The 18,618-nt window shown below is 38.9% G+C and overlaps 1 protein-coding gene across 9 annotated transcripts in view; it reads right to left on the reverse strand.

Moving 5' to 3' along the window:
* The window catches only part of PAK3 (p21 (RAC1) activated kinase 3), a 139,781-nt gene that overhangs the window by 75,062 nt on the left and 46,101 nt on the right, over window positions 1–18,618 (reverse strand). For all 9 annotated transcript variants that reach the window (XM_039247416.1, XM_039247413.1, XM_039247412.1 and 6 more), the window contains 3 exons: window positions 15,364–15,464; window positions 9,806–9,959; window positions 7,534–7,571 (listed from right to left, as the gene is read on the reverse strand). In XM_039247416.1, coding sequence (XP_039103347.1) covers window positions 7,534–7,571; window positions 9,806–9,959; window positions 15,364–15,464 — 293 coding nt within the window. The remainder of the gene's footprint in view (window positions 1–7,533; window positions 7,572–9,805; window positions 9,960–15,363; window positions 15,465–18,618) is intronic.

Below are 18,618 nucleotides of genomic sequence, written 5' to 3' on the forward strand. Positions count from 1 at the left end.
GGCCAGATGGCTTCCCTGGGGAATTCTACCAGACATTTAAAAAAGAATTAAGACCCATTCTTCTCAAGCTATTCCAAAAAATAGAAATTTGAAATAAAACTTCTGGACTCATTTTATGAAGCCAGCATCACTTTGATTCCCCAGCCAGTCAGAGACCCAGCAAAAAAAGAGAACTATAGGCCAATATCCTTGATGAATACGGATGCAAAAATCCTCAACAAGATATTTTCAAATCAAATTCAACAGCACATAAAAAGAATTATCCACCAAGATCAAGTGGGATTCATTCCTGGTTACAGGTCTGGTTCAATATTCGCAAATCAATCAATTTGATATATCACATCAACAAAAGAAAATATAAAAACCATATGATCCTGTCAATAGATGCAGAAAAAGCATTTGACAAAATACAGCATCCCTTCTTAATAAAGACCCTTGAGAAAGTCGGGATAGAAGGAACTTACTTAAACATCATAAAAGCCATCTATGAGAAGCCCTCAGCTAACATCATCCTCAACGGGGCAAAACTGAGAGCCTTCCCCCTGAGATCAGGAACACGACAGGGATGTCCCCTCTCACCACTGTTGTTTAACATAGTGCTGGAAGTCCTAGCATCAGCCATCAGACAACAAAAGGAAATAAAAGGCATCAGAATTGGCAAAGAAGAAGTCAAACTCTCACTTTTCACAGACGACATGATACTCTTCATAGAAAACCCGAGAGCCTCCACCAGATGCCTACTAGAACTGATCCAAGAATTCAGCCATGTTGCAGGGTACAAAATCAACGTACAGAAATCGGTTGCATTTTTATACACCTACAATGAAGCAACAGAAAGGGAAATCAAGAAACTGATCCCATTCACAATTTCACATAAAACCATAAAATACCTAGGAATAAACCTAACCAAGGATACAAGAGATCTGTATGATGAAAACTAGAGAAAACTTATGAAGGAAATTGAAGAAGACACAAAGAAATGAAAAACATTCCATTCTCATGGATTGGAAAAATAGATGTTGTTAAAATGTCATTACTACCCAAAGCAATCTACACATTTAATGCAAACTCAATCAAAATAGCACCAGTATACTTCTCAAAACTAGAACAAACTACCCTAAAATTTGTATGGAACCATAAAAGACCCCAAATAGCCAAAGTAATATTGAAGCAGAAAACCAAAACAGGAGGCATCACCATCCCAGACTGTAGCCTCTACTACAAAGCTGTCATCATCAAGACAGTATGGTATTGGCACAAAAATAGACACATAGACCAATGGAATAGAATTGAGAACTAAGAATTAGACCCAAAAGTGTACAGCCAACTAATCTTTGACAAAGCAGGAAAGAGTATCCAATGGAAAAAAGGCAGCCTCTTTAACAGATGGTGTTGGAGGAACTGGACAACAACATGCAGAAGAATGAAACTAGATCACTTTCTCACACCATACACAAACATAAACTCAAAATGGATAAAGGACATGAATGTGAGACAGGAAACCATCAAAACCCTAGAGGAGACAGCAGGAAACAACCTCCTTGACCTCCACTGCAGCCATTTCTTACTTGACACATCCCCAAAAGCAAGGGATTCAAGAGCAAAAATGAACTATTGGGACCTCATCAAGATAAAAAGCTTCTGCATGGCAAAGGAAACAATCCATAAAACTAATGGGCAACTGACGGAATGGGAAAAGATAGTTGCAAATGATATATCAGATAAAGGGCTAGTGTCCAATATCTATAAGGAACTCATCAAACTCCACACCTGAAAAACAAATAATCCAGTGAAGAAATGGGTAGAAGACATGAACAGACACTTTTCCAAAGAGGACATCCAGATGGCCAACAGACACATGAAACAATGCTCAGCATCCCTGTTCATCAGGGAAATACAAATCAAAACCATACTGAGATACCACCTTTCGCAGGTCAGAGTGGCTAAAATGAGCAAATGAGAGGACTCTAGATGCTGGCGAGGATGTAGAGAAATGGGCACCCTCCTGCACTATTGGTGGGAATGTAAGCTGGTGCAACCCCTCTGGAAAATAGTGTGGAGGTTCCTCAAAAAATTAACAATAGAACTCCCCTATGACCCAGCAATAGCACTGCTAGGAATGTACCCAAGGGATATAGGAGTGCTGATGCATAGGGGCACATGGACCCCAATGTTCATAGCAGCACTCTCAACAATAGCCAAAACATGGAAAGAGCCTAAGTGTCCATCAACAGACAAATGGATCAAGAAGATGTGGGTTATCTCTACAATGGAATACTACATGGCAGTGAGAAAGAATGAAACCTGGCCATGTGTAGCAACATGGATGGAACTTGAGCGTGTTATGCTGAGTGAATTAGTCAGGCGGAGAAGGACAGCTACCATATGTTTGCATGTATAGGAGGATTAGGAGGAACTTAACAGAGGACCATGGGTGAGAAGAAGGGGTTAAATAGGGGGGGAGAGGGAGGGAGGCAAACCATGAGAGACTCTTGAATGCTGAGAACAAACTGAGTACTGATGGGGGTAGGGGAAGGGGAGGGGTGGTGATGGGCATGGAGGAGGGCACTTGTGGGGATGAGCATTGGGTGTTATATGGAAATCAACTTGACAATAAACTATTAAAAAAAGAGTGAGATTTGAGGGCTCCATTCCCGATCAACTTGCGGACTCCCCAGGGAATTATGATACACACTGAAGTAAAACAACCACTAATCTAGATGAACGAAATAAAACAGGACTTCACATCAAAAGCTCAATCTGTGTCAACTACACACCCAGCTTTGCTGGGCACAAATCATGAGCTATTCATATTCATGACCATATTCAGTGGAAGTTTCCTTCCACTCAGAATGCCATTCCAGGATTCTAAATGTATTACTTCACTCTCAATAGTATAATAAACATATAACATTTTAAAGTAGTCTTGAATTGAAGAGTAGGTCCCTGAATAGTATTTAGTGTTTAAAGTACTGATATCAAAGAAGCTACCATGAGTGAGCAGTAAAGCAGATGTCATAGGATTATGGGATGTATTCCTGAATTCAATATTAATTATACAGTTATTAGTTTAAAATATTTAGTGACTACAGCACTACTTCTTTTTTAATTCCCACCCAGGCTGGTAAAGGAGGCCAAAACTGGTGATCAGTTTAGGTTGTGTCTATACAGAGATAGTCCAGTCCCATTAAATCAGATCCTATAGGACTGCTAGGTCTATTTGGGAGGGTTTCTAATGCAAAACAAACAAACAAATAAACAAACAAAAAACAAAATAACCGCCCCCAAACATAAGCAGTGTCCAGTGCAATTTCCTCCTAGAACCATAAGGAGAGCACAGGGTCCTCTCAAACCCCCATTCCTAAGTAGCTGAGTCCCACTGAAAAGATCCACTCTGAACTTAAGCGACTAATACAGTTCATTCACTCAATAGAAACACAGTCTTAGTTAAGTAGTTTAATCAATTATCTCCACCTGGAAGTCCTACCAGCCCTTCAGGGTAGGAAACTCAGCATCTTTTCACAAAAGTTGCAACTCCTGAAAGATGGCATCCTCATCTTTTTGGCCATCCTCATCTCATTTCAAGCCTGTAATCAATCTTTGACCTTAACCTGTTCTCCAACATCCAGTCAATAACCTAAACATTTCTGGAATTTGAACGTCCTCTCCATTCCTACTGCTACCATCTCATTTAGGCTCTCACTTAGACCCTCTTTACCTATGGCCTGGATGCTTACACTACTCCCCCAACTGGTCTCCCTTCCTCTAGCCTTACCTTTTGCCCTTAATTCATTCTGGACATTTGCTGTTAGATAACTCTTCCCAAAGCATAAGCTTTAATTGCCTAATTCTCCTGGTCCAAAAAACTGTAAGCGCTTTCCAATGTATACTAGAAAACGCCAGATTTCTTAGAATAGTATTTAAAGGCCACTATGATTTGGCTCCAACTTAGCATTCAAAGCTTAATTCCTATGATTCCCTTTCTTGTATCTCAGTCTTCAAACCCACACCTTTTTTGTTCCCATGCTCTTCTCACTAGTGTGCCTTTTCCCATGTTTTTTTTTTTTTAATTTTGCTTAGAATGCCCTTCCCCATCTTCACAAATCCAAATCCCACCTGACCTTCAAGATCTAGCTCAAATGCAACTTTTTATATGAAGCATTTTCCAACTCAACATTCAACGAATATGTACCAGGAACCTATTTTGTACCAGGCACTGAGCTTAAGCCCTTAGAGACAAGGACCTGCTTCCTTTTCCCTCCCCAGCTAAGAGTAATCTCTTTTCTCTGAGTTCTCATAGTAAATGGACATATTTTATGGTATATAATATGGTCCATAGTGTATTGTGTTTCTTTATGTGCATACTTCTCTTCCCTTACCAGAGTGAGCTCCAAATTTCCTGTGCTTATAAGGAGGCACTTGATAAGTATATGTGAAAAAATATATATCCATTTGTTTTGTCTCCAAACAGTGAGAACACCATTTTGTTTCTGATTTGATGGACTGTTTTGATCATTATGTAGATTTAGTTTGAATTCCACAAATAAAACTGACAGAAGCAAGCTCAAAAGAAAGGGACAGTATTTTAGGACATATAAATTGTTGACAAAAAAAAAAAAAACATCTAACATACAGACCATCCTAGCCGGTTAGTGTTTGAAATAACTAACCTATCTCAAAAAAAGTACCAACTATTTCTTTTCCAGGATACCCAGCTAGTATTCATTAAACAATATCTTAATTAAATCAAGAGAGGTGAGATATGTTTTGGTCACGGAAGGTTGCCATTTTTATCTTTCTCCCTTTATAATGACCTCCTTTCACATGATGCTTTGAGTGTGGCCTAGGAAGCTGTCACAGCAGAGGAGGAGGGGAGGGAAGGGGGGGAAGAAATGACCAGTTACAATGGAAGAGCTGCATTCTATCCCGTTTTGGGGAATCTGAGTATGGTGCAAGTACCATGGACTCATAGGAATCTATGAATGGAGAGAGTGAGTTTTTCATCTTGTTGCCATCTAAAAGTGATAGTAATACTAACTTATAATTAATAAACATATGGTATGTGCTAGATAGGGTGCTAAGTATATTATATGTATTATCACATTCAATATCCAGACAAGTTTTAGGAGGTAGGTACTGTTATTATACCCAGTCAAAGCTGAGGAAAGACAGGCTCAGCAAAGCTAAGCCACTTTCCCAAAGTTGCACAGCTTATAATGAGGAGTAAGACTGAACACCTAGGTCCAGAGCCTTCATTCTTTCTTTTTTTCACTGTGGTAAAATATGCATAACATAAAATTTACCATCTTAGCCATTTTTAAATGTACAGTTCAGTGGTGTTGAATATATTCGCATTATCGTGCAACCGATCTCCAGAACCCTTTCCATCTTGCAAAAATTTAACTCTTTATATGGAGTACTCTGTACCTCATATAAATAGAATCACACAGGATTTCTCTTTTCATAACTGTATTATTACACTTGGGACAATGTCCTCAAGGTTGATCCATGTGGTAGTACGTGTCAGGATGTCCTTCTGCTTTAAAGCTGAATAATATTCCATGGCATGGATATGCCACATTTATTTATCCATCATCTGCTGATAGACACATGGGTTGCTTCTACCTTTTTATATATATATATATATATATATATATATATATATATATAGTGAATAATACTGCTTTGAATATGGGTATATAAAAATCCATTTGAAACCTTGCTTTCAATTCTTTTGGGCATAAATCCAGAAGTGGGATTACTAGATCATATAGTAATTCTATATTAATGTTTTATTTATTTTTGAGAGAGAGAGAGAGAGAGAGAGCATGAGCAGGGGAGGAGCAGAGAGCTAAGGAGACACAGAATCTGAAGTAGGCTCTAGACTCTGAGCTGTCAGCACAGAGCCTGATGTGGGGCTCAAACTCACCATGAGACCATGATCTGAGCTGAAGTCAGACACATAACTGACTGAGTCACCCAGATGCCCCTGGTAATTCTATTCTTAATTTTTTAACAACTGCCACACTACTTCATAGCCTTTACTCTTTACCACTAGTGATCTACTGCTATCATATATTTGTTGCTCAGGGTGATTGATATCAAGGAGGCCAGTTTCTGTCCTCTGTAAAAGGTTGATTACCCATGACTCCTCAAATCAACAGTAAACTTCCACCACTCCTAATTATTTCACCCCTAAGGAAGCAAACGAAGCAGGAAATAATTTCTATCAAACATCAAAATAAAATCACACAAAGGGAAGCCTTGTCTAGGATAATATTCTGTGTAATGTATAGGGGTATTCTTGCAGATACTACATCACTTCCAAGAACTCTGAACTACATTACTTATTTTTTAGTCACTTCTCTGATAAAACTGTCTGTGTGACTTTGGGAAGAGTCACCTTCACCACTGCACCTTAGTTTGTTGGAACAGGTGACGCTAAAAGGTATGGCAGTATAACCTTAGGTGGGCTACTTCACCTCTTTGAATCACATATGTAAAATGGAGATAATGGTATGATTTACCTGATTTGGTTGCAAGAAAGGGTAAGTGAATGTAAAGTGAGATTATCCCAGGGGTGCTTGGGTGGCTCAGTCAGTTAAGGGTCCAACTCTTGATCTTGGCTCAGGTCATGATCTCATGGTTTGTGGCTTCAAGCCTCGCTTGGGTTTTGTGCTGACAGTGGGGAGCCTGCTTCGGATCTCTCTCTCTCCCTATCTCACTGCCCTCCCCTGCTCACACTCTTTCTCACTCTCAAAACAAATAAAGAAAAAAATATTATCCCAGTGCCTGGCACACTGTTAAATGTTCAGTAAAGAGAAATCCCTATCATTATGATTATTTGCAAGGCTCTATATGTAAGAGAAACACAAACATTTATCTACCTAAATATTAAACATCCATGTTCAGAGTAGCTTTATTTAGAATAGCCCAAAACTGTAAACAGGCCAGGGATCCTCCAATGGGTAAACTGTTAAACAGTGGTATACCCATACCATGGAATACTGCTTAGCAATAACAAGGAACAAACTACTGATAACACACAACTTGGATGAATCCTAAGAGCATTGTGTCGACTGAGGAAAGCCAATCCCGAAAGGTCATATACTGTATTATTTCATTTACATGAAATGTCCACAAAGACCAATCTGTAATACCAGATTAGTGATTGCCTGGGGCTATGGTGGGGGTGGGATGGGCAATAACTGTAAGCAGGCCTAAGGGATCATATGAGGTGATGAAAGTATTCTAAAACTGGATTGTGGTGAGGGTAGCACTGGTATGTAAATTCACCTGAAGTTGTCAAAGTGTACAGTTAAAAATGGGTTATATATTTTATATGTAAATTCTATATTTTGTATTTATATATATAATTGTATATTTATAATTGTATATTTCATATAGCAAAATGATACCTTTAAAAAACTGTTTTTTAAAAGATTCTATGTCTAAACTGAATCTGTGCAACAGTATTCTGTCAGACTGTCAGAAACACTGATCACTCTAAACCATTTTCAATTTTTCACTTACCGAAGGGTGAGCTGCTATGTATCCGTGTGCACTTTTATCTGAAAAGCAAAGATAAAGATGTCACATTTATTTCATAAAGACTGCCTCATTTAGAGACCATAGTTAATAAAAAAAAAATAATAACCTATGCAGGTTTAATCTTTGACCAGAAGAAAAGTCTCCAATTCGGTATTAAGTATATGTTATGACAATGATGTGATTTTTCTTTTCTTTTTTTAAAGTTTACTTATTTATTTTGATGGGGCACCTGGGTAGCTCAGTCGGTTAAGCATCCAACTTCTGTTCAGGTCATGATCTTATGGTTCTGAGTTTGGGCCCCACATCAGATTCTCTGCTGTCAGCACAGTGCCTGCTTTGCATTCTCTCTCCCCTCCCCCCGCCCCTTCCCTGTTCACTCTCACTCTCTCTCTCTCTCTAAAATAAATACATAAATGAATAAATAAATAAATTTCATTTATTTATTTTGAGAGTGACAGGGAGAGAGAGAGCAAGGGAGGGGCAGAGAGAGAGGGAGCGGGAGGATACCAAGCAGGCTCCACATATCAGCGCAGAGCCTGACATGGGGCTCGATACTACAAACCGTGAGATCATGACCTACGATGAAACTAAGAGTCAGACGCTTAACTGACTGAGCCACCCAGGCACCCCTCATTTTCCTTAAAATAGCTCACACACTTGCATCCTTACTATATCATTTTATAGACCTTAAGGAAAGCCTCCAGTGAATCTCATCTATATGAAAGAATATCGAGATCACCTACTCCAGATTGGTATGAACCTATACATCTATACCCACAATTTCTCCCCCACTTCCTTCTTCCCTATCCTCCCCTCTTCTTTTCCTTCCTTGCTTCCACACTCCCTTTCTTTCCTTTGATTTTACCTCCCCCCACGTCCTCCTATCCTATTCCTCAGTCTCCACACTAGAGCATCCAAAAAGTGTCTGGTGAGTATCACTCAGCTCAGATACTGGAATGATGCATTTTTGGTCCCAGTTACCTATGGTTCTACAGTGAACCTGGAGGATAGTTCTAGATTTCCTCACATTAAGTATTGCTTGATGTGTCACTAGGATCTCTAAGATATTTCACTCTATTTGGAAGACTAAATACCATAAAAAGCTCTCCTTGATGGCTTTTTGTTTTCTTCACTGGAGAATAGCAGGTAAGCAGTCTTCTCTGTTTAAATCATCCCATAGAGAAGGTGAATTACTATATGCCTTAAGTTTGGGCTTTGACATTTATTACGACCAAATGAGATGCTCCTCCCCTTCCAAGTATGTCTTTGCACCATTCTTGAAGATATTTCAAGCCTGCTCTATACTCAAACCAATGCTGAGAGGTACAGGCTCTTTACAGATGGGGCACTGATGATATAGGGTTCTCTTCTTTTTTTTTAGATGTTATACAAGGAGTTGTTCTAACCAGGATCATCTTTCTCAAAATGCCAAAATATTGTTTGGTATATATTTTTTAGTTGCTTATAGTACAAACTGGAACATAAAAGCTTTAAACAAAGGCTGTGTCTACATGGTAGCAAATGAAATCAAGATTTGGCAGGAACACAGCCATTTCGATTTCTTATAAATACCCAGACATGATTTCTCTTTTTAGGTCTGATTTTTTTTTTTAAGGTTTTTATTTATTTCTAGGAGAGAGAGAGAGAGACAGCACGAGCAGGGGAGGGTCAGAGAGAGAGGGAGTCACAGACTGAAACAGGCTCCAGGCTCTGAGCTGGCAGTCAGCGCAGAGCCCGACGCGGGGCTCGAACCCACGAACCGCGAGATCATGACCTAAGCGAAAGTCGGACGCTTAACCGACTAAGCCACCCAGGCGCCCCATTTTTAGGTCTGATTTTGAGGTCGGATCAAAATAACTTGATAACCACGAAAAGTGTGTTGTGTCATCATGGTACAATTCAATGAATTTAAGGATAAAGTAAACTTCAAGAGACATTGGTCTAGTCCCTACACCTCCTATTTCACAAGCACATCAAAAGGTCTGATCCTAAATGACTAAGTGCCTTCTTCATGCCAATGAATAGACCAAACAATTGTGATTGCTGATTCGAACTGACAACTACTGCTTTGCTGAACAATCCACCTACTTGTGTTTTACAAACACTCCCAAGCCATATTTTGATTTACTTATGTTAAAGACATTTGGAGAAGGAACCAGAACTGACTTCTGACACCCTCCAGGCATTCTGTTCTAATCCTGATTCTCTGAGATCAGAATTACTTCTCTCTTTGATACTTTAGATTTACTCTTACCTCCAGATGTAAAGCTCATATATTTCTGGTTGTTGACTGTTTCTTTGGAATCATAGAATTTGAGAACATCTAGAACGGCTTGTGGATTCTTCTTCTGTTCCAGCTTTGTTATGTTGGAGGTTTGCAGTAATCGTGCCCACTGCTCAGGAATTCCCTGTGGACAACCAAAGGGAAAGAATGGCAGCTCAGAACATTCAGTAAGCTGCCTTTTCATGTTCCAGTAAAGTTCTTCACCAAGAAGCCCATGCTACCTGTAGGATTACACTTGGGAAACTGAAGTTACACTCTCGATTTAAAGTTAGTAACTTAACAATGCAATCATTCTCTTCTCTAATTAAAACACATAGGTAAAACTAGGATCCAACTTAAAAAGGGTGGGTGGGAGTATGACTGTGATAGAAAAAAAAAGCGCATGAAAATCACCTCCATATTAATTCTGCTCATCCATGAAATGATGTTTACGGCTTAGCTTATTTTTTCTGGCGACTCAGGGCAGACATAGCAAGACTTCTCTAAATTTGGGCACCGTATAGTATAGTGCAGATCAACGGATTTTGTATGACTGGAATAAAATAAGCTGTTTCTGGACACGTTGCAATAGGAATTATCTTTCCGAATAAAAGGAAAGCCTCACCCTTGGTTCAGTTTACACTTTGTGATTACAAAATGTAATTTGGGGGGAGGGTGTCAAGAGCTTTAATACAGAAGGGAATTGAGAGGAGACAAAAATAGAATAGTGGAGGAGCGATAACCACTGAGATGCGAAACAGTAACATTAACGCTGCCTTGGGCGTTCTCCCTGCAGCTTTCTCCTCTCCTCCCTCTGCCCCCTCTTCCCCACTTTGTTCATTGCTCACACAGAACCTGGGGACTGTGACAACCATGCCAAAGCCCTGTGAGAATTTGCAATCATCTAAAGCATTTAGAGCACAGAGGAGGGGGTATTTGGAAATCTAACCAAGGACAATTGCACAAATGACACGGAAAGGTTAGTTGTGCCTTGAGCATTTTAGCATTCTTTCCTACACGGTCAGCCTCTGGATGTCCCCATTTCATAATCGTCTGCCCTCCAAGAGCAACTTGGAGTGAGAGACAGACACACCATTCCTGAAGTGCATCTAGACCCAATTTGTGCGGCTTTGTCCTACGAAGTCTCGGCAAAACAATGTGTGACGTGGGCCTCCAGAGTTTGGGAATGACAACAAAAAAGTGATATAAGCCAAGCAACAACTCTACTGCACACACATGAACCTGCTGCTGCAGTGCTATGACATCTCAAAGAAGCACTTTGATGCAAGCTTCTTTTGGGCCTGTGACGCACCTCTGGGAGCTTCCCTGGGCACATCTGTGAGCCATAGAGATCTGGCTGTAATGGACGTAAATAAAGAAAGAAAAGAAAGTTAAAACAGAATGTGGGACAACTTAGAAGGTGGGAGGAGATGAAACCAATGGGTCTGGATGGGGGAGGGGGTAATCCCTTCTAAAGTGGGGCGGTTATGAAAATAGAGAGGCATTAACTAAATCAGGGGCAGGACAGATTTAAGAAAACAGAGAAAACAACAATGTTCTACGGAGTGGATGCATAATTCCACTTTTGGCCAGATGCGTCCTCCATAAATATGCAATAATAAGAATTACCATTAAATGACTGGAGAAATTACCAAAAGGCAGAAATGTGACCTTGGGAGGGAAGAAGGATGGCATCGTGAAAAGCTTTGACAATAATTTGTAAGTTGTATTTACAACCGGGTGATCACAGGTAGCCAGTGGCCATGTGATGAACTTACAAATTTCAGTTCCCAATTCTGGTTCACCATTTTCAATTTTGCATGGGAAGTGTCTATGTAGCTACAACTGGAGGGGTGGCTACATGGGGATGCTAGATTTAACTTCATTCCCATTGATGTGAGTGACTCTTCTGTCCTTTGTAGCTAAAGTCGTGGCTGGTGTAAAGAAAATGAGATTAAGGATTTCCCACACAGCCAGACTCTGCCTTTGAGTTCCTTTAGACCAGGGACAGGGAAACCATTTCATTTCAAACCATATATGAGTAATTGCCATGTTAATGCTGCAGCTCTGAAGTCTCACTTTCCACAAAATAAGATCAGAGAGAAGATAACAGCTTTGTCTAAATAAAGCTATTGTCTCCAGTGCTACAGACACATGCTTTGACCCAACTGGTTGGATTTGGGATACGAGTCTTTGATTCCTGGCATTTGGGGTTACTCCAAGCACAGTGAAAACGACACTTTTACATGCATTAATCACGCAATTTGATGCTAAAGCCTTAAGCCAAATATTTGAACTCAGGAGCCCATGCATGATCCCAGTTCTGATTCTAAGTGCAATTAATAGCATTTGGTTAATACTGTAATGGCCAAAGGAGTTATTAAGTGTTACAAAACCAGGTATGCGTTGCACATAACCACTAGAGCAGACATCACTGGCATGGTCATTACCATAATTATTAGAGTCTTTGCAGTTATTATACATTCTCGTGGCACTTCTAAACTTTTGTGATAAATAAATGTCTTGAGATCACTAGACAGCAGGAAAACATGCTGTCAATTGCAGAAGATACTTCCGATAACTATACTTACCACACGGCTACACTGCTGACATAATTTCTTTTGTCTTTTGTAAGTTGAGATAAACTAGTTAATCAATGAAACCTGACACTTAAATTTGAATGTCTGCCACAGAGGCACATAATTAGAAAGCCATCTCATTACTCTAATTTGAAGTACAAATCCCAAAAGTTAAGACAGCTAATGGAGGCCTAGACGTATGAGCATCAGAAGCAGGAGCACATATCAATGCCTGACCACGTGTACAATAACGATCAGATGTACAACAAGCTGGGGATTGTCCAGTGTAGCCCAGGAGAATGGCAGCATGATACAACAGGCCAAGCATTTATCTTATCATAAGAAATGATCATTTATATCACTCATACCATTTTTCCCTCTGATTGACTTGAAGCGACCGTCACAGGTCTAGAGGTCTGGAAGGGGGAGTTCTAAAGTATTTGGGACAAAAATGGCAATATAAAGGGTAAGGACTTGTAATAGCTCAGTACCCCAAATCTCACCTCCCAACCTAATTTTAATCTCAGGGTCCAAGTGTATAACCAGGTGCACAAGGTTATATGGGCCAGCTAGCTGTAGGACAGTGACCAAGCAGCACACCAAAGCGGTGTCCAGATATTCAAAATGACAGGCCCTTGTAAGACAACTGAACAACACAGTTCAACAGATGGCTCAAAATCCAACCTAAGCCACCACAATAATCAAATTTAGAAATATGCCCCTCCCGCCCACACGCATACATGTGTGCACACACACGCACCAAAACACACACGCAATAAATGAGTGGTACCAGGGCAAATAGGACCCAATTCTAAATGCTACCAACAAAATGATTTTAAAAGCTTATAACAATTATGGTATTTTTTAAAGTTAGGATATGAAAACCATCAGTGAAGATAGTAATAAAGGGAAGAATTTGGCATCTTTAAATATAATGTGTGGACAAGCAGTTTTGAAAGATCATCAAGAGGCCAATAGTGCATGAGATACCCAAATTTAGCCCATATCTTATCTGTATATTCAAAGAATTTCTCACAACTGACTGCATCCAAACAGATGCTTTATGTTAAATTGGGTTTGGGGAATGAGGGGGTGCAGGTTTTGGTTTGGTTTGGTTCAATTGCATCAAACAGGTTGTTCACAATTGGAAAGGCTGCCGATCACATATCCCACCCCCACCCCTCTCTGGTTGGTTCTTTGGGTTCTAACTGACAGCAAAGTAAAGATGCAATCAGCAAGATGATGGTGATTCACTTTCCTTCATTTCTATTCAGAACCCCAAAAGAACAAAGAAAGAGCTATAGATAGATTGTATCTTAAGATGTCAAGCAAGTTGGAAAGAGTGGAAAAAATTTAAAAATTAGAAAGGAACCAGAATGTCACATGAGAACAGCAGCGGAGAAAGCTTTCACATCAGACCACAATAAGGAAGAGAAAAGAAAAGAAAAACGTGGCATGACTGTAATAAAACATAAGAGCAGTTTAAAGCATAAGTTGCAGAGGAAAAGCAACATAGAAACCAAAAAAGGTCCAAACTGGAAACATAATGTTCTTAAAATAAAAACAGGGAGGAGTTATTAGACAAAATTTATAAAGTTTAAGTGCTTTTACTGTTTCAAATGTCAAAAAGAGTCAGATTATAAAAATTATTATTATTAGTGGTGACGATGGTAGTGGTGTCAGTAAGGTTATATTTCCTAAGTGTAGCTAAGAGAATATTCTCAAATACAGTAAAGAGCAGAGGCCAGACTCAAACTCAAGGCCATTAGAATAATGTCTCTGACTCCAGTAATGAAATGGTTAAAAACTACTGGTGTCTCAGCTTTATCAATGGCAGTACCTCTTTCTGTTCTCTTCTGCTTGCTACTGAGAGTATAGAAATATACTCAGAAATATAATCAGTTCACATTGCTTTACAAGGCCAAGATGTTTACTCAGTTTTGATTTTATTCTCATATTGCTTACTTCCAGGAAAAAAAAAAGGTAATTTGGCTGTCAATTCAGAGACTTGGTTTGCTTCTCCAAATCAAGTTAAGTTGTCACCCTCCCTTTTTGTTCACTTATTCATATGACAGTCTACTCACTAACTGTCAAGTTATAAAACAGAAACTTCAATTATTTAATATCTAAAATTATCTCTGGTTGATGAACCCAAGAATCAGTGGTGATATCATCAAAGATTTTTTTCTGAATGCATTCAAAATTACTCATTATCCCAGAATGTACATTTTTATTGAGATCCTTACTAGTATGGAAAAAGGTAGCTGATCCTCCTGGGGACATATTTCTAGCTACATCTTTCCCTTCATCCATCTATAGACAAAGATGCCAGATCTTTAAAAAAATATCCAAAGAAAGGCTGAATCTAGAGCTATGGTCTTTCTGGAGAATTCTTACTGATATTAACTGTGGACTGTATATCTATAAAGCACATAACCACTATAGTACATGTGATATATCCATAAATATTCTTCCTGAAGCATGGGGTTTGTTGTGTTGAATGTCTACAAAATATACCTGTTAATAAGCCTAAAGATAAGCTATGTTCTTGGAATCAAAGCAGAGAGCAGGTCAATTTTACAAGAGATTTTTGTTTGGTTTGGTTAGTTAATCTGGGTAATCCAGATTCCAATGTAAATCCTGAATTAATCAGATAGGCTGTCTTCACTGGCCAAATTGAATCAATGATTCTCTGATTCACTTCAAACAAAGCACAGACTCAATAGAGTCTCTCTACCAGGACTACCTCCCCTGGGCCAGGGAAAATTAACATTTTCAATCAAGTTGAAGACTAACTGTGATCAGACATTTTTACAATGGACAAAATAATTTTATCAATACTCTTGCCACTCTCTAGTTCCACCTGTGATTGTCTGTGTCCATGTCTGTGACATGAAAATGCTTTCTTGAACCCTATTTTCATAAAGGAACTTTTCATGGCTTGCAAAACAAAATAAGGAGCTTACTTACAGTGAACTCCCCGGTGACTGCGTCAAACCCCACATGAATCGTATGTTCAAAGTCTGAAGGAAGAGAGATCTCTGGGCGCTCTTTCTCCTTCTTCTTATTGGCTAAAGACAAAATGTTAACATGTATTTATTTGGGCTATAGTTTTGTCATCCATAAGTTGTACAATTAGGTTCATAAAAACAGTTACAAAGGTGAAAGACAATCGTTTCCAACACACTTTTCATAGTATTTCACTCCAGAAATTACAATTTCATTTGCAGAAGTAGCTGAGAGTTTGACAAAAATGTTACATCCCCATAATTTACAAATTTCCTAAGTCCAATTCAAACAAAACTTGCAGTCAAACTGATTTATGTCCTCTACCAGTCTAATAATGTAACCAGCAGGTATCTAGGTATATTGTGCTCATCTGGCTTTGTTGGGTCAAATAGGACCTACTAAAGAATATATTAATTATGTTCAAGTCAAGCTAAGGCTTACTATTAGAACGAAAGCCTGGGGAAATGCTTAAGCTATCCGTAAAAGTGTTATGAACTATTTCCATGTTAACCATAGCTAAGTATCAAGCAGCTAAGACTTGTTTAATTTACATATTTACATTATGAAGCATAGACTCTTGGTCTTCTTTCAATTAGAACACTATTGCAGATCAATCATGTCACAAATCTTTATCATTAAAAATGATTTTAATCATTTCATACCCAGCACTTTGTCAGTAAAAAAACCCCACAAACTGCTTATTTTTACTGAATTAACTTTGTTTAGTTCTCAGTAACCTCAAATCAATGCCTTGGTTTAGACATTCTAGTCTGTAGCTCTTTTTCCATGTCCCTAATATATTTTGTCAATTAGCCAATCAAAATCATTGTCCTCAAGTAGTGGATTTTTCATAGTGACACAATTATAAATGAGCACATCCACGGTTTATATATCAAAAGCCTTTAAAGATATCATCACAAGAGAAATTAAGTTGGGAACTGTAATGAAATTAGTTTATCTTGAAATAGATTCCAGGAGGAAGTCACTGCATAAATGTAAAATGACATCAAGTAGATTCCATAACAGACATATAAGCAGATCTGAGAATGTGCCTCTGATCAGGGTATATCTCCTACCAAAAAAATATAATAATAATACTCACCCTCCTATTAATGGGAAAGTCAGCATGGTTTGCCCAATTGAAACCAGTCAACCTCAGAATTGCCCAGGGTGGTCAATTTAGAACATTCTGGTTCAAATAGATATTTCCTTGGCCTGAATTTCAGACAACATTCAATTAACCATATATGGATTATTGTTTTTGTGGGTTACCCAGGAGAAATTTTAGATTTAAAACCCTTCATGTTCAAATGTCATTCATATAGCTTCTTTTCTCTTTCTACCCTTTCATTGCTCCTTATCTCCAGCCAGAGGACAGAGATATAGGGCAAAAATATGGAAATTCAAGTAGTAAGAAGAGTAAGATACAGAACTAAGAAAGAAAGGTTGGAGGCGGGGGGTCAGTGGTGGAGGGACAAGGGTCACTCAATGCCTCTGCCTGGCCATGGAACACATTTAAGACTCATTTTGAAAAGTACCTATGTGGAAAAAAAAAAAAAAAAAAAAAGAAAAGTACCTATGTGACATCTAAATTTCAGCATAGATGTCATTTTTACAGCAAGCCTACTTTATTGAATATTATCGTAACTCCACAGTCAAGCATAGAATTTTTTTGTTGGTGTTCCTACTTCCTCTGCATGTTTTTGCACCATGGCTACAACTCACATTTGTTTGACTGCCATGTTTACTTGTTCAAAACCACCACAGGCATCCTAGCTACGCCTGTGATCATTCCCTTATTTTGCATCTTCTCTGCCCTTCCATCCATATTGGACATAGTTGACTACCTCTCTATTTCCTTGACAATGTGGTCTGATTCACCTCCCTTGGTCACCATTCTTTATTTTATTGACATTGCTTCCCCTTCTGCCTCCTGTAATGCAGTCTTTGGCCTTTAACAATTCCTTCCTGACACTCATTCCTCTTAGATGGCATCCACTCCCAGACACTATTCCCTAATCTGTGGTTGGCAGGTGTAGATCCAGATACTATGGGATCAAACACTTTATACAATTTGAGAGGAGTTGTATATAGTTAAAAAAAGACTTTCAGTTAAAAAAAAATGAGATTGCTAGGGCCCCTTCTGGGGTCTTATAAGAGTCCCAGGTAAGTGAAGAACTCTAAAGAGGTTTTAGTCACTTTATAGTTAATCTACTCCTGGTGGTTGGTGACTTTCTTGAAGTCAAAGGCTGCTTTGAAAAATCTTTACAAAGCTTTGGATTTTCTGCCCATAAAACATACATCTACCCAATTCTGCATATAATTTCAGAGATTCAAAACTTTCCTGGACTCCAAGTTGAGAACTTAGCTTAATCTGTCTTAAATCATTGTATCCACTTGTATTCATCACCTCTCTTACCAGTAGTCTCTCCCTACTTTCCATTAGTATTGGCTGAGTGTTTGAAGCATATTGACTTAGACATAAACACTCCACTTGGATTGAGCTGTATGAATTGACTTAATGGAGTTACTCTAGAAGGCCAAGGCTCTAGAAGGCCAAGGCTCTAGAAGGTAAGGTTTCCCAGCCTCTTACCAGACTAATCATGCCATTCCCTTCACTTCAGGGCTAAGCATAACAAAGGCAGGAAGGAAGCCCAAACTTACTCTTCTTCCAATGTCCACGTTCTCTCAGTGAAATGACACCACTAACCACTCAGATCAGAAAAGGATTCAAACTTTAGATACCTTCTCCTTTGGGAGGCCCTAATAAATGAAAAGATTATGACCCCTTCTCTCCTTTACGTAATTCAGATAAAAACAATACTAAAGTGTAAAAAGGTAAGAATGTCCAAAAAGCCTCTTCTTATATGCCTATGATGGTTAAGTCTTTCTAAAAACTACATATACAAAATAAATACGTGGCCATGTTTGGGGTGCCCCTAATTTGCTGGGCCTATAGCATCTGCTTAATCTATTAGGTAATTTGGCACTGGCCCAACTGACCAAGCCATAAATTTGGGAGCTTCTTTAACTGTATTTCTATCTTAATTGGTCACCAAGTTATATTCTATTTCCTAGACTCATCTTGAATCCACCATCTTCCTTTCATCCCCACGAACCATTACCTTAGTCCGAGGTGCTAGCATTTCTCACCTAGTATTAATGCCTCCGATCTTGCCTCCTGCAATTCGTTACTTTGTGGCCAGAGCAGCCTTT

This window comes from Hyaena hyaena, unplaced genomic scaffold, assembly GCF_003009895.1.
Source record: "Hyaena hyaena isolate Hyena2069 unplaced genomic scaffold, ASM300989v1 scaffold_297, whole genome shotgun sequence".
Classification (NCBI taxonomy): Eukaryota; Metazoa; Chordata; class Mammalia; order Carnivora; family Hyaenidae; genus Hyaena; species Hyaena hyaena.